Source organism: Molossus molossus, unplaced genomic scaffold, assembly GCF_014108415.1.
Source record: "Molossus molossus isolate mMolMol1 unplaced genomic scaffold, mMolMol1.p scaffold_m16_p_21, whole genome shotgun sequence".
In the NCBI taxonomy this organism is placed as follows: domain Eukaryota; kingdom Metazoa; phylum Chordata; class Mammalia; order Chiroptera; family Molossidae; genus Molossus; species Molossus molossus.
In genome coordinates, this window is record NW_023425357.1 from 9,944,208 (window position 1) to 9,959,263 (window position 15,056).

The 15,056-nt window shown below is 57.3% G+C and overlaps 1 protein-coding gene across 1 annotated transcript; it reads right to left on the reverse strand.

The window, feature by feature from the left end:
• Positions 1-9,843, reverse strand: BCL3 (BCL3 transcription coactivator). Its single transcript, XM_036276024.1, has 9 exons — positions 9,490-9,843; positions 7,595-7,748; positions 2,746-2,854; positions 2,312-2,516; positions 2,121-2,209; positions 1,845-1,922; positions 1,158-1,325; positions 752-869; positions 1-595 (listed from the first exon to the last, which is right to left on the reverse strand). The coding sequence occupies exons 1-9, from the start codon at positions 9,743-9,745 to the stop codon at positions 408-410; spliced, it is 1,365 nt and encodes a 454-aa protein (XP_036131917.1). The 5' UTR covers positions 9,746-9,843; the 3' UTR covers positions 1-407.
• Between the last annotated feature and the right edge of the window lie 5,213 nt (positions 9,844-15,056).

A 15,056-nucleotide genomic window follows, 5' to 3' on the forward strand; every position in this document is an offset into this window, starting at 1 on the left:
TATGTTACAAAAATAGTTTATTACAAAAGAAACCCTACCAAAATGACTTATAATTTACATGTTGTAAGTGCCCCACAACAGCCCGCCCCTCCCTCCTCATGACAGAGGGCAGGGGCGTGGCTGTTCCCTGGGTCCACCAGCGAGAGAGAAGGAAATACATGATTGAGTGGAAGTCCAGACAGGAGACTGGTGCCTGAGAATAACAGAGGAAAGAATCCTGGGGGGGAGGCGAGAGGGGGGAACATGTGTGTTCAAAACAGGGGGTAAATGTGCCTCTGTGCAAATCCTGGTTCCAAAGATGGGGGGGGGGGGGCAGAGTGAGATCTTCACAGTTTCCAGGAGGGTTGACTCCACAGGGCAGGGAGGTCCCTCCTCATGAGTCCAAGATCTGCCCCCCCCCATCCCTCTCAGCTGCCTCCTGGAGCTGGGGAGGGGGGCACCGGCCGGCCAGGGGCTTGGAGGACCCCAGCAAAGGGCAGGAAGGCAGGTGGAGATGAGGGAGGAAGGAAGAAGTTGGTGGGAGCCATGGGAAATCCAGGAGGGTCCTTGGGGGGAGACTGGGAGGGTGAGGAGGATGGCGATGCTGAGAGAAGACCTGTGGAAAGAAGAGAGAGGGGTAAGGGCAGTGAGAGACTAGATCCAGAGAGAAGAGGACCGGGCCCGACTCCTGGATTCTGAAGGGGGCCCAGACCTGGAAAGTTCTGAGGAAGGAGGTAGCTGGGGGGCTGGAGGCCGGGAGCTGGCTTCTCACCATTGGAGCTGAGGCGGCTGCTGCTTTCAGGGGAGGTGGTGGCGCTCCGGTCAGGGGAGGGCTCTGGCTGCGATGCAGGAGCAGGCCGAGTGGCCTTCCCCCTCAGGATGTCGATGACCTGTAGGAGGATGGGGGTCACCACCAGTCCACTCCCTCTCTCCGTCTGGGCTTGCTCCTGGGGTCTGTCAGTGAGCATGGTCTCTTTCAAAGTGCGCGTCGCTTCCTCTCTTTGTGCCTCAGTCTCTCCTCCTTTCTGGGCCTCATACCCACGCACTCACCCACTCGCCTCCACGCCCCGGCACAGACGCACACGCACACCCCTGCTCCCTTGCACACACACATCCACGGACCCGCACTCGGGACCAGACGCCCCCAAGCCCCGCACCCCACCAGCGCGCACACTCACCCGGCGGCTGCGCGCCACCATGAGCGGCGTGTCGTTGTGACAGTTCTTGAGGCCGCTGTCCGCGCCGCTGCGGACGAGCGTGCGCACCAGCGGGAGGAGCCCGCGGCCAGACGCCGAGTGCAGCGCCGAGCTGCCCGAGTACATCTGAGCGTTCACGTTGGCGCCGTGCTGCGGGGGTGGAAGGAGCGGGTCAGGACCGCCACTGTCCGCCCCGACCCAGGCAGGTCTGGGGCGACAGGGGTGTGCCCAGGAAGGGGCGGGGCCGGAATGGTCCAGAACCATCCAGAACCATCCCGGCCCAGGGATGGGGTGATAGAAGGATGGAAGCTAGAATCCAGGGCGGGCGGCGCTGGGTCGAACAGCTAGACTCCGAGGTCCAGCCGGAGTACGGGCGGAGTCAGAGAAGGGAAGGGTCCGGGGTCGAGTCTGGGCGGAAGGACAGCGCAGGGACAGGGCCAAGGCGGAAAGCAGGGTCAGCAAGGCTCTCTCTGGACGGGGCCGGAGCCGTTTAGGGGCCGGGAGAAGACTAGGAGAGGACCCAGGACAAGTTTGCAGCCAAGGAGTCAAGTCATCGAGTTGCCAGAATAAGGCCTAGAAGGAAGGGTCAGAGCTGGAAGGACCGGGGCGACGGTGGGTTGGTGCCAGAAGAAAGAGTGGGCGAGAGGCCAAGGGCAGGGCCGTACCCACCTGCAGCAGCAGCTGCACCATGCTCAGGCTGTTGTTTTCCACGGCGTGGATGAGTGGCGAGCGGCCGCTCTTGATGTCCTGCGGCAGGAGGGAGGGAAGGTCCTGAGTCTCTCCAAGCTCTGACCAAAGAGCCGGCGGCCCGCCGGATCCTGCGTCTCAATGGTGTTAGAGCCCTCCAGCCCCTCCCACGCACGCGGGCGCGCTCCCACTCCAGCCCCTCCCTCTGTGGGCTCCGCCCCTCTTGGCCCCATCCCGGGCCCGCGCTCCCCGGCTCACCACCGCGTCGATGTCTGCACCCCGCTCCAGCAAGAGCAGCACTGCTTCGTGGCACTCGGTGTTCACAGCCACGTGCAGGGCAGTGAGCCCTGAAGGAGAGGGAGACTCAGTCAAACATGAGCTTGGGACTCTGCAGCCCCAGAAGGACTCCAGGTCCTGTGGGCCCCACTGTGCGCCGGGTCGGTGCTTACCGTCGTAATTGCGGGCCTCCAGGTCTATGGTGCCTGGGGCCGCGCTGTCCAGCAGGGCCCGCAGGCAGGTCGGGCTGCGGTGCTCGCACGCCAAGTGGGCTGCCGTCTGGCCATGGCGGTCCAGTGCCATGGGGCTGGCACCAGCCATCACCAGTAGCCGGACCACAAATGGCAAAGTTGTGATCACAGCCAAGTGTAGTGGTGTCTGGGGAACAGAGAAAGTAAGGGATCCGTGCCCTGCCCTGCGTCCCAGCCCTGCCTCCCTCAGAATTTCCCAGTCTTGAACCCCAGCTGCAGTCTTACTCAGGAACCAGAAATCTGGAACACCTCCTCCCTCAGATTCAAGAGCCCTTCCTCCCCTAGGACCTGGAAGTCTGAGCCCCCAGGCCCCTCCTCCCTCAGACCCGAGTCCAGGCCCAGGCCCCCAGGCTCACCTGCCGGAGGTTGTTGTAGGTGTCCAGCTCCCGACCCCCATGCTGGAAGAGGCTGACTAGGCGATGCACAACTGGCAGATTGCCCTGCACCACGGCAATGTGGAGTGGCCTGGGGGTCAGGGTCACAGATGTTAGGGACTGGTCACCTCTCCCACTCTCTTAGCAGTGCTAACTCCCATATGTGCTGGATACTTTGGAAGCATCTCCACAATCCAATCATTTCTCCCACCCTCCACTCCCTCTGTCCTGATTCAGCCACTATCATCTTCCTCCTGGACTGTCTCCTCACTGGCTTCCTTGCTTCCACCATGGCCCCACTGTCTGTACCCGTGTAGCAGCCAGAGGGACCCTATTAGACCCTAAGTCAGGTCATGCCCCCCTCTTCTGCTCAGAACCCTCAGAGTAAAGGCCAAGTCCTCACATGACCCACAAGCTCTGTGGGTTGTCTCCCCTTCTTCAATCCCTTTGACTTCATCTCCACCTGCTTTCCTTACTCTGCCATTAGCCTCCTTGCTGTCACTCAAACATAACAAGCATGCTTGCCTCCCAGGGCCTTTGCACTGGCTGTTCCCTCTGCCTGGAGCACTCTTCCCCCAGATACCTGCAGGGCCTCTGCTAAAATGGCAGGGCAGCAGCTTGCTCCTCCTCCCCCTTACCCTGCTTAAGTTTTCTCCACATCATCACCTGACATTGTACAATTTACTTGTTTCTTGTCTGAATCCCCCCACTAGAAGGCCAACTCCTCCATCAGGGCAGGGCGTTCTGTTTGCTTTGGTCACTGCCCAATGTACAGGGCTGAGCAGGTGCTCTGTAAATATGTGCTGAATAAATGAACCCATCTCAGTGATCCTTGGCCATCCTTGAAGCTGGTGACCATGTTCCCACTCCTTTGTGGGCCACAGTTTTCTCATCTGTGAAATGAGTGGGGATGCCATTAAGGTCCCTGTTAATTGTGACTCCACATCATGATTGGCCGCAAGAGTATCTGTGTGGAGGGAGTTTTGCCCAAAAGGGAGGTGGGACAAGCTGGGATGAGGCCATTGTTCTAGAGTTTGGGCTGTGCAACCTAGATCTCCCCTTCTGGACTGAAGGCCTCATTCCTCCCGCTTCTGGGCAGGTTGTCAGCTCTCGACATTCTCTGGGAATTACCCTCCGATGAAAAGCACTGTTTGCTTGGGTGGAGTAGCCAACATGCAGTAGCATAGTGGGCCCAGCCTTCTGGCCTCAACTTCGAAGGCCACTCCAGCTGCCACATCCCCTGTGGGACTACACAACAGCTCAACTTCTCCCTCCGTCTATCCATAAACTTCCTGCCAGCTTCCCAGGGCCATTTCAATTTGGGGTGACTGTGCATGGGCCAATGCCTATTGCTCAGGGTCGGGGACATTAGCACATAGCCCGCACAACATTTCCTTCAAGTCCATTTACTGAATCAACTGCTTTCTCACCCACCACTGTCTGCTTAAGGACCAGGGCCTCTCAGCTGTGCAAAATGCATCCTGGACCTTTTTTTTTTAAACTCCTCACCTGAGGATATTTTTCTATTTATCTTCAGATAGCGTGGGAGGGAGGAAGGGAGGGAGAGAGAGAGAGAGAGAAACATTGATGTGAGAGAGACACATCGATTGGTTGCCGCCCGCACATCCATGACCAGGGCGGGGGATTGAATCACAACCAAGGTGCCCTTGACCAGAATTGAACCTTCAACTCTTTGGTCAGCAGGCCGATGCTCTAACCGCTGAGCCACCGGCCAGGGCCTGACCCACACTTTAAACCAGCTCCCTAGGTGCTTGGCTTGGGATGGAGAAATCCTGCAGCCCAGAGGGCCTAGGGTGGCTAAGGAGGCCAGGGTTGCAAATTGATTTGTCCTTGTCCCTAGCTGTGGGTGCTGGGGCAAAGTCACGTGTCCCTTCTGAGCCTCTGTTTTCTCTTCTGTGAATTGTAATCCACTTCCCAGGAGGAGATTATGCAGACTCTGAACCTGAACTCTGATCCTTGGAAGCCCAATTTAAAAAAGAAATGTTGGGGAAGGGACTGAACTTGGACCCCCTGGGAAGGGGTCCCTTACTTCCCTGCTTCTCTCGGGACGCCCGCCTGGGTCCCTCTCCGGGCGGGCGGGGTTAATCGAGGGCAGAGGGAGCGAATGATTTCAGAGAAACCGTCCAGGCCTGAGTTCCCATAAATGCGCGGGCCGCAGGGGGTGGGGCGGGGCTGGAGGAAGTGGGGACGGGAGGGGCGGCCCTGCCCTCGGACTTCCAGTAACAGGTCTGTTGGGCGGGGCTCCGCTTCCTGTTCCCGGGGGAGGGAAGCCTGTCTCGCCGGGGATCTACCCTGGTCACCCCCGGTACCCCCACTTCCATCCTCGAATGGGGTAGAGGGGGAGCCCAACACAAAGAGACCTCGCTTTTTCTGGGGGGAAGACCCCAAGTCTTCTAGCCCGGTGGCCACTCTGGATCACCACCATTCAGGGCTCAGACTCCAGATGGCTCCTCGTCCCCCACATCCCAGCATCCACCTCAAGGTCTCTTGGGACCCCACCTCTTTGCTGATTCGGGTTTTCCAGTCCCTCTGAGATCCCCAAGGTGCCCCGCATCCTGTTCCACGCAGTACCCCAAACTCTGCTCTCTGGGACTCATTGCCCCTCCGCCCCTCTTGGAGACCTAGATTTCCAGCTGGCCAGTGCCCGACCTCACGGGGGTCCAGATGCCCTGACATTCTTGCTCCCTGAATCCCTAGAAGTCTAGGCTCCCAACCAAGCTTTGCAGCTTTGGGGACCCAGACTTAGCATGCCCCCCTCCCCCGTGCCAGCTGCCCATTCCGGTAAAGACTCAGCGCCAGCGGAAGGGGTTAAGGTTAGAGGGAGAGCCGGGAGGGGGAGGCTGCGAGTGAGTGACGGGTGCTGACGTGGGGGAGGCAGAGCAGCTGGGCTGCGGTCAAGTTCTGCGGGAAGGGATTTCCCCGGACAAGCAGCTGAGGCAGAAGTGTTTGCTTTGGGGCAGAGGGGGGAGAGGCGGGAGATGGAGAGCGCGGGGGAGGGCGGGGAACGGCGGGTGGGGCACGGGGCTAAAGACTGGGGTGCTAGGTCTCCTTCTGCACCCTGTTTGCACAGGCTACAAACAACTCACCCCTGGGGGCAGATACACATTAAATCTATTTCACATGACCCCAGAGGTAGCCAGAGAGGGAGGAAACTAGCTTTATGGAGCCCTTTATATATCTCAGACACTTTCTCCTGCTTGGGTGCACACATGACCCACAACTGCCTGGGGAGCTCTGTTCCAACAACATCCACCCACATGTATTGAGCACCTACTGTGCGCTGGGCCCTGTTCCATGCACTGTGTGCGTGTCCGCCGTTGCACTGATTCCTTACTGTAATAGATGCTGTTGTGAGCTGTGGGTTTCCCGGTAGGAAAACTGAGGCTCAGGGATGTGAAGTCACCTTCACATCCAGCAGTTGGCCAGTAGTGGAGCACCCCCCCCCACCCCTGCAGACACAGGCAGGTTCAATCCGCCCCTACCTGTGGTTTGCAGTCCCCAAACCAATTCCCAGAGAAGCGCTTTATAGAAATCATCTCATTTCCGCCTCACAGAGACCCTTGCACATTTATGGTTCCTGTTTTGACAGGGGGAAACTGAGGCAGAGAGCGGTGAGAAAGTGGCCAGCTGAGATTCAAACTGAGGTCAACAGAATTATAAGCATGGTGGTCAAGTGTGTTGAGTGCTTCCTATGTGCTAGGCAGAGGGCTAAACCCTGCTGTGCAGGTTTCTCAGCAGCTTCAAGAGTAGGTGATAAAACCATGGGATTTGTGAAATCAATTTAAAGGATCGTCAAATTGATTTACTGGGTTATAACCACGAAACAATGAAATACACTAGAATAGGAAACACTAAAGTAGTCAGGCTGGTGTGGCTCAGTTGGTTGAGCATCATCCCATGGACCAAGAGGTCGCTGGTTCAATTCCTGGTCAGGGCACATGCCCAGGTTGTAGCTGGATTCCCAGTAGGAGGCGTGCAGGAGGCAGCGGCGTGCAGGAGGCAGCCAGTCTGCGATGGTTCCTTCTCCCTTTCTTTCTAAAATCAGTAAAACCATATTTTTTAAAAAACCCACTAAAGTAGATTCCACGTACTAAGGGTGAGTATTGTTTTGTTTGATACATTTTTTTTTTTGGTACGTGCCCCTAGCAGGAACCGAACCCGGGACTCTGGTCTGCAGGCGATGCTCCAACTGCTGAGCCAAACAGGCCAGGGCTTGGTACATTTTTTATTTCTGGTTTATATGTGTGTGTTTGTGCTAGGTTTAATATAAAATGAAAACAATAATGCTATTAATTAATACCTATTGAGCACTCACATTCTACCAGGCTCAGTAGTAGGAGCTGAACACGTACAATTTGTATAATAAGTCAATCGGTGAAATGTCTTTCTAATTTTGGGGGTGTGATAAAGAACTTGAAGCCCCTTGCTCCCAAAAGAGTACTGGGCCCTGGCCAGTTTGGCTCAGCGGTTGAGTATTGGCCTGCGGACCAGAGAGTCCCAGGTTTGGTTCCCGCTAGGGGCACATACCACACACACACACACACACACACACACACACACAGGATTAAAAAATAAATGAGAATTAAAAAAAAAAAAAAAAGAGTGCTGGGAGGCCAGTGCTCTTAGGGCAACCATTTTTCAGAAGAGGAAACCGAGGCTGCGAGAGGGAATGGGCCTTGCTTGGTCACACGGCCAGCAGCCGAGTCAACTAGAGAGGCCAAGCTGAGTGCACCTGTGTTGTGGTGGGTGAGGCTGGTGGAGAACTGGCCTCCCCATTCCCACTCCCCACTAACAGGGGACCAGTACTCACGTGTCTCCGTCCTCATCTGCACGGGTGGCCATGGCAATGTCAGCTGACAAGGGGTGTTCCATTGAACACACCATGGGGTACAGGGGTGGAGGCAGGCTCAGCAGAGGAAAGGGGGAACCCATGGTCGGGGTGGGGTACAGCGGCAGTAAAGGTCCTGGGTAGAGAAAAGACATGGGTGAGCCCACAGATCTTCAACCCTCTCCCCACCTCCAGGCCTTTGCTCCTGCACTGTCACCAGCCTTACTTCCCAGGTCCCTTTTGCATCTCATACTGGGTCCAGAAGGCTCAAGACAAAGCCCCTTTCTAAGTCCCTCCTCTGGGCTCCCACAACTCCCCTCCCCATCCATGCCCTTCAGCCCTGGTCACTCTCGAGGTACTTTTCATGTCTCTGACTCCCATCTCCTGCTAGGCAGTCCCTCAAGTACTGAACCCCATCATCACCCAGCAGGGGACCTTGGGGCCTGTTTGCTGAGTGAATCTGTGTCTTAAGGAGACAAAGACAGGATGAAGCGCTGGGTGTGGGGTGTGGGATGAATACCTGGACCATCTGGGAAGATGGGTGGGACAGGAGGGGAGGTGATGCCAGAGCTGTTGAAGTCTGTGGAAGCCTGTTCAGATCACACTGTTGGAAGGGGGACCTTGGCAGCAGGAAAATCCATATCTACTCAGCACGTAGATGGGGAAAACTGAGGCCTAGGTTCTCACCCCGGGAATGGGAAAGGGGATGCCAGTGGCCAGTTTCCTGATGCACAGCTTGAGGCTGTACCCTGATTAGGTGGAAGGTGCCGAAACTGGGCAAAGGTCTGGAGGCACTAGGCATGGGCTCTGCCACTTTGGGGGCCACTCGGGATGGTGAGGTGGGCACAGCTATGGCAGGGGATGCCCATTCCTTGAGATCAGGGATGGAGACAGGATGGAGAGAATGGTGTTTGGCCTTCTCTGTCATCTCCTGATCTTTGGGGACCCTCATTCCTGAATGCTTCCAGGTTTCCTGGTCCCTGTACCTCCAGTACCAGGCCTTTGTGTCCTGAGGCCTTCTGCCTGAAGAGTCCCTGAATCCTTCATCCTGGTCCTAAATTCTTGAGTCCCAGATTTCCCCAGTGCTGTCCCCTATTATTAGAATCCACAGTCCCCAAGCCCTCTAATACCACCTGGTCTTGTGACCCCAGATGAAACCCTGATCCCTGGTAAACACACATAACTGGGTGCCTAGAATGCTGGGTCCCTGTCCTGGTGGCTCATTCGGACCCTGGTATCTGGGTCTGTTTCCTTGAATCCCTGTGATCCCAGACATGGGTGCTCAGAACTCTAACTCTGTTCTCCTAATTCCCAAAGTCCCCTGATGCCTTGGATCCTGAGATTTCGATGCCCTGGGATCCCTAATATCTGTCTCTATTCCCCTGGCTTCCTTTGACCCCCACATATTTGGATGCCAAAAAACTGTTTCTTGGGCCAGAGCACTGATTCCCCAAAACCCTAGATTATCTGGGTTCTTAAGAGTTTGCAATTCTGGGTTCCTGAGACTTCTGCCTCTGCCTCCTTGATTCCCTGAGACCCCAAATCTGCTAGGCACTGTCCCCTGGGTCCCCATATCTGTGGCATTCGGACCCTAGGCTAGGTTCCTCAGAGCTCCCTGACACTCGGCTTCCTAGAACCTCCATGTCTCTGTCCCAAGGCATTGCTCCCTGATGCTCCCATATCTGTACCCCTGGGACCTCAGGGCCTGCCCCTAGCTTCTCAGGGGCCCCATATCTGTGTTTTGGGACCTTGGCGTCTACCTCTGTCCCCTCAGCTCCCAGGAACCCCCTATACTTCTGTCTGAGCTATGGCCCGGCTCTGGTGACCCAGTGCCCTGCTGGTCCCCAACCCGACCTTGACCAGAGAGAGACACTCACCCTGGTAGTAAAGAGCCTCTGGCCGGGCCAGGCCTTGGCGGGGCGCGGGGATCGCCGGCGTGTTGGAGCCACCAAATAGGGGATCCTGGGTGACAAAGGGGCCCGCAGCGCAGCGGGGGGCGGCGGGCTCCGGGGAGGGCGGGCGGAGCGGGCGCTTACGGAGCGGCAGCGCGGCGCCCGGGAGTCCGGCGGCCTTGGGCCGGGTGCTCAGGTCCACGGGCCCCTGGTCCATGGCCCCCGCGGGGCATCGGGGCATGGGGCCGCCGGGGACGGCGGCCGAGCGGGCGGCCGGAGCGCGGCTCGGCTCAGCTCGGCTCGGCGGCACCGAGGGAGGTTGAGCAAGGCGCCGGGACTTCCCCTGCTGCGGGCTGAACTGAAGGGACTTTTGTCAGCCGGGGCGGTGCCGGCAGCTCGCCTCCACGCCCCCAGCCCCCCCCCCCCGGGGCCACCCGTCCGCTCCAGGGGTTTCCTGGACCCGATGCCGCTCCCGTTGCCCCGCGGAGCAGCCCGCCGCGCGCCCCGCCTGAGCCGCGCCCCGCGCCCGCCCCTCTTGGCCCCGCGGCGCCCTAGGCGGCTGGGCCTGGGCTGCGAGTGGGGTGGGGGCGGGAAGGAGGCGGGGTCGGGGACTGGGGGTCCCCACCCCCGCGGCTGCAGGCCTCGCTCAGTCGCTGTCTCTGTGTTTTTTGTCTTTCTGGCTATGCCTCTATCTCTGTATCTCAGTCTCTGTAACTCTGGCTGTCTCTGTCTCTCCGGTGCGGAGAGATGTCTCTGAGTTTCTCTCGGTGTCTCTCCCTCTCTACCTCTATCTCTATCTGTCCTGTCTGTCTACTGTCTCTGCGTCTCACAATCGTGTTGCCTCTCGAGTGCTGTCTGCTCCTGTTTCTCCCCAGGGGAAGCAATTCCATAACTCCCGGGGGTCGCTAGGGTGCGAGTTCGAGTCCCGACTCCCACTTCCTCGCCGAGTGACCTTGACCACGCACTTCCCTTCTCGGAGCCGTTTCCTCCTTTGTGAGAACGAAAAGACTCGCTCCGCTCAGGGCCGGGACGGTCCGCAGGCGCCAAGCACCATCCCGCTGCCTGCCCCGCCCCCACCCCGTGTGCCCCCCGTGTGCCTCCCGTGTGCCTCCGCAGTGGGGGGTCTGGACTTCGCTGGGGGGGGGGGGTGGAGTGCAGTGGGGTGCTCAGAGAAACGTTGACTGTGTCTGTCCCCGCGACGTCCCTGCACCCAGCTGGTGCTGCCGGGCACCGGGAATCCTGAAAACACAGAAAGAGACGTGGCGACAAGGCGTAGACGATCGTGAGACCAAGGTAAAGAGAGACAGATAGCGAGAGGCGCAGAGACACAGACTAGATTCCGAGCGATCAAAGTCCAGGGTGTGTGTGTGGGGTGGGGGGTGGGGGGGAGTCTGGCTTCCCCTTCTTCCCCAAGTCCCCCGCCCAGGTCGGGGTGGGGTTGATGGGTGAGGAACAGGCCCGGCGGGTTGGGGGACGTGACTCAGAGGCAAGCTGGAGCTGGAGAGGGAGGGGCGAAGGCGGGCTTCTTCCCGGTCCCCTCCCCTGCTGCCCTTCTCCCCACCCCAGGGCGGGGCCCCAGCGGCTCGGGGCTTTCCCGGATTTCCCTGGGGGCGGGGCCGCCGCTGGGGTTGAGTCCGGGTCACTGAGCTGCAGGAGGCCAGGAGGGAGGCTTTGGGGACTTGCAGGGGGGGGGGGGGGGCGCGAGGGAATAGGGGCTGCACCCCGGGTCTGCGCTTCTCCCCATGTCTCTGCAGCTCTCTCCCTCTTCCTGTCTGCAGACTGCCCCATCTCTCTCTTTTTTAAAATTATTTTTTCTTTATTGATTTTAGAGAGAGGAAGCGAGAGGGAGAGAGAGATAGAAACACCGATGAGAGAGAACATTGACTGGCCGCCTCCTGCATGCCCTCCACTGGGGATTGGGCCCACAACCTGGGCATATGCCATGACCCGGAATCAAACCGGTGACCTACCTCTTGGTGCATGGGTCGAACCTCAACCACTGAGCCACATTGGCTGGGCTGCCCCATCTCTTTTTGTCTCCCCATAAGTCTGTGTATCTGTTTCCCAGGCAGTGTCTCTCCTGGACCCCAAAATTGAGTGTGGGGCCCTGGTCCCCAAGAAGAGACTTTGCCCAGGACAGGGGCTCCACCCCAGTGGATCACTAACCCGGAGCAGCTGTGGACAGAGAGGCCTGACCTCCTTCTGTCTCTCTCTGGATCTCCCTCTCACCCCCTGTAATGGGGAACACCTCGGGGCAAGACCTGAGTTCACATGCCACCTTCACTCCTTGTTTCCTGGACCTCAGATAAGTCCTCTTGAGACTCAGTTTGTTCTTCTGGCAAATGGGGCTGATGTCAACCCGTGTCTCTCAGTATTGTGGGGGCTACAAGAGGAGAGGTTGGAAGTCTGGGTGCTGTTGTCCCTGCCCACCCAGACTTCACCTCTGGGGCCCGTGAAACACAGGAGAGGGGTGGGATGTAGCACATGTCCCCACAGTATAGAAAAGGGGAACTGAGCCTTAGAGGGGTGGAATTCATCAAGGTGGTGACCCTAGGAGGTAGGGTTGGAAGGACACCCAAGGTCCTTCTACTCAGGTGGAGCAATGGCTCTGGGCCCAGGCAGGACTGGGGAGGGAGACGTCTGCATTTCGTCCAGAGTGGGACTTGGGGGGCTGAGGGAGAGGGTGCTGGGGGTTCCCAGTCTGAGAATGGATGAGGGATAGAAGAGTCAGAAGGAGGAAGATCTGAAGGAGAAAGACAGGTCTGAGAGAGAAGTAAATGGAATCAAGAGGGGACATGGTCAGAGGGAGGGGAGAGGGTCTGAGGGAGGGGTGAGGGTCCGAGGGAGGGGGCATGGTCCGAGAAAGTCTGAGAAGGAGCAAGTGAGGAGATTGGGTGAGAGGGAAGAGGAGATTTGGAGAGGGTCTGAGGGTGGAAGGCAGGGTCTATGGGAGGAGGAGCAGTTGGGGGAGAGCCTCGCTGGGGGTGAGGGAAGAAACGCTGGCTTAGGGAACCATCAGGGACTCAGGGGAGGGAAGAAAAGAGAGGCCTGGAGTCAGCCCCGCCCTGTAGCTGTCTCTAATTTCCCAGAATCTTCTGCTGCTCAGGAAAGTCCCAGCTCCCACAGCCGCCTCCCTCAGTGTCGGGAATGGAGGATGTGCAACCAGGATGGCTACCCCCTCCTTTCCCCCCTGACTCCCTGTGCCCCAGGGGGGGAGGACTAGGGTCTCCCCTCTCTGGGCCTTGAGTTGTGGAGGCCCCCTGCTGGCAGGGGCAGCCCCTGGATGAGTCCCAGAAACTTCCCAGAGAAGGCCCGGAAGACCTGCTTGGTGTCTAACCACTTTCCCTTATTCAGGCTGCCTTTTGTACCTGTTCCCATCTTCTCCCATCTGACTGCTTCTTTCCCCCTCATCCTCTCCCCAAGCCCCCTGGGGAAAGAACGGCCAAGATGGGACCTGTTCAAGGTCACAAGAGGGAAAGGAAGTCCCAGCTAGACGGCCGTGGGCCTGGGGCAGCGTTCTTGCTCGTGGGGTCTACGTTTTCCCTTTTATGAGGAGAGATTAAGGCTGGGCCTTGTCCTGCTTTGCTTCTGGCTGAGATCTGGGTGCAAATCCTGTCTCCCACTTTTCATTAGCTTAGGGACTTAACCTTATAGAGCCTCAGCTACCTGATGTATAAGACAGATTCAGTCAAGAAAAGGATGCTTCCATCCTCCAGGGCCCGAAGGAGAGAAAGTGCTCAGTTCAATGCAGCTGCTATTGTTCCTCTTATAGCCATAGGAATAATAATTATTATTATCATCAATTAACCAAAATTTTCAACAGCATGACTCATTTCATTGAAGCTGGATTCAACATGATGGGCTTAGAGACATGGGTTTGAGCCCTGGCTCTGCCATGTGTTTGCTGTGTGACCTTGGATAGGTGGCTTTCCCTCTCTCTGCCTCCGTTATGACTGTAGTTGGAGATGATAACAGCTCCTGCCTCCCATGATTGTTGAGCAGATGAAGTGAGACCAGGTGTGCGGAATGAATGAATGAATGAATGAATGAATGATAGCCATTCTTGTCTCCACATAGCCTGACTGGACCCAGCGGGGCAGGCCTTCTTTGTTACCCTTTTCGGCCCAGAGATGACATAAGATGGTCCTATTCACTCTGGGCCCAACTCCCAGTAGGAATTGGCCCACTTAATCCTCTTGACACTTTGTGAGGAAAATGTAACTAAAATCCCCATCTTACAGAGAAGGAAACAAGCACGCGGAGTGAGGTCATTGCCTGGGGTCAGACTACAAGGGCCCAGACTTTAAGCCAGGTCTTCATGACCCCAGCACCCTATTTGCAGCACCTGATGAATTGGGAGGGGTAATTATTAGTCGCAGAGACTATAGGCCTTCCCTCCCAGCTCAATTCTAGACCCTTATTCCCTGGGAAGGAATGGTTTAGATGGGGGAACTGAGGCAAAGGCCTGTGTCCAGGAGCGCCTTTGTGGATTAGCGTGGTCCACACTCCTAGGCACAGCGAGGGTGGAGGAGACAGATGGAGTATCGCAGTAGGAGAGGACAGAGGAAGACCAGACAGGCTCAGGGAGAGCACGGACATTTCACAGACAGGAAGACAGACACTGGGAGCCCCGATGGGGAGGGATGAGTCCAAGGTCACACAGCCTCCCATCTGGGCTCTGTGCTGGAAGACCAGTCTGGGTCTGCAGACAGCTCTGCTCCCCACGGCGGCCCCTACTCCACTCCCAGGGGTGAGTACAGGCCAGCTTCCTGGAGCATGGGTTGCACCTCCTGGTTCCTCCCCACCCTGGGGCCTTGGCAGCTGCTGATACCCCTGATACCAAGCAGGATCAGCCCACTTGGGGACTAGGCCAAGACTTAATCTTCCCCTTTCTCCTTCTTGCTGGGTCTGCACGCACAATGCTGAGTCAGAGGATTGCAACATCCTGCTTGGAGACTGGATACCCTCTCCCCCACCCCCAGGCATTGTCTCGACCAGAGAGGGCTGATGCAGTGGGAGGCAGAGGCGGGGTTGGGGGGGCTGTTTGGGAAGGTCAAGTGTAGGACAGAGGGTCCCAGCAAGGTGATGGTGGACAGTCAGGCAGTATAATGCTGGGCCTCAGTGTCCTCATGTGTAAATGGGGCTCACTGTCTAATTATGTGGGTTTGAGTCCCAGCTCTGTCGCTTACCAACTTTATGACTAACGGCAAGTGAGTTATCCTCTCGGAGCCTCAGTTTCATCTATAAAACGGGAGAAAAAATAGTGCATGCCTCATGGGGTTGTGTGAGTGTCAGAGGAGTTACCACACAGCCCAGGCTGGCACAGAATGAGTTCTCAGTAAATGGAAGATAGTATTTTTAAACAATTACCATTTTTTATTATTATTATTGTTATTATTATTATTATTTTGCATTTATCTTCCGACAGAGCGGGAGGGAGAGAAGGAGGAAGAGAGAGAGAAACATTGATGTGAGAGAGACACATCAAGTGGTTGCCACCCACACAACCCCAACCAGGGCCGGGGACAAACTGCAACCAAGGTACGTGCCCC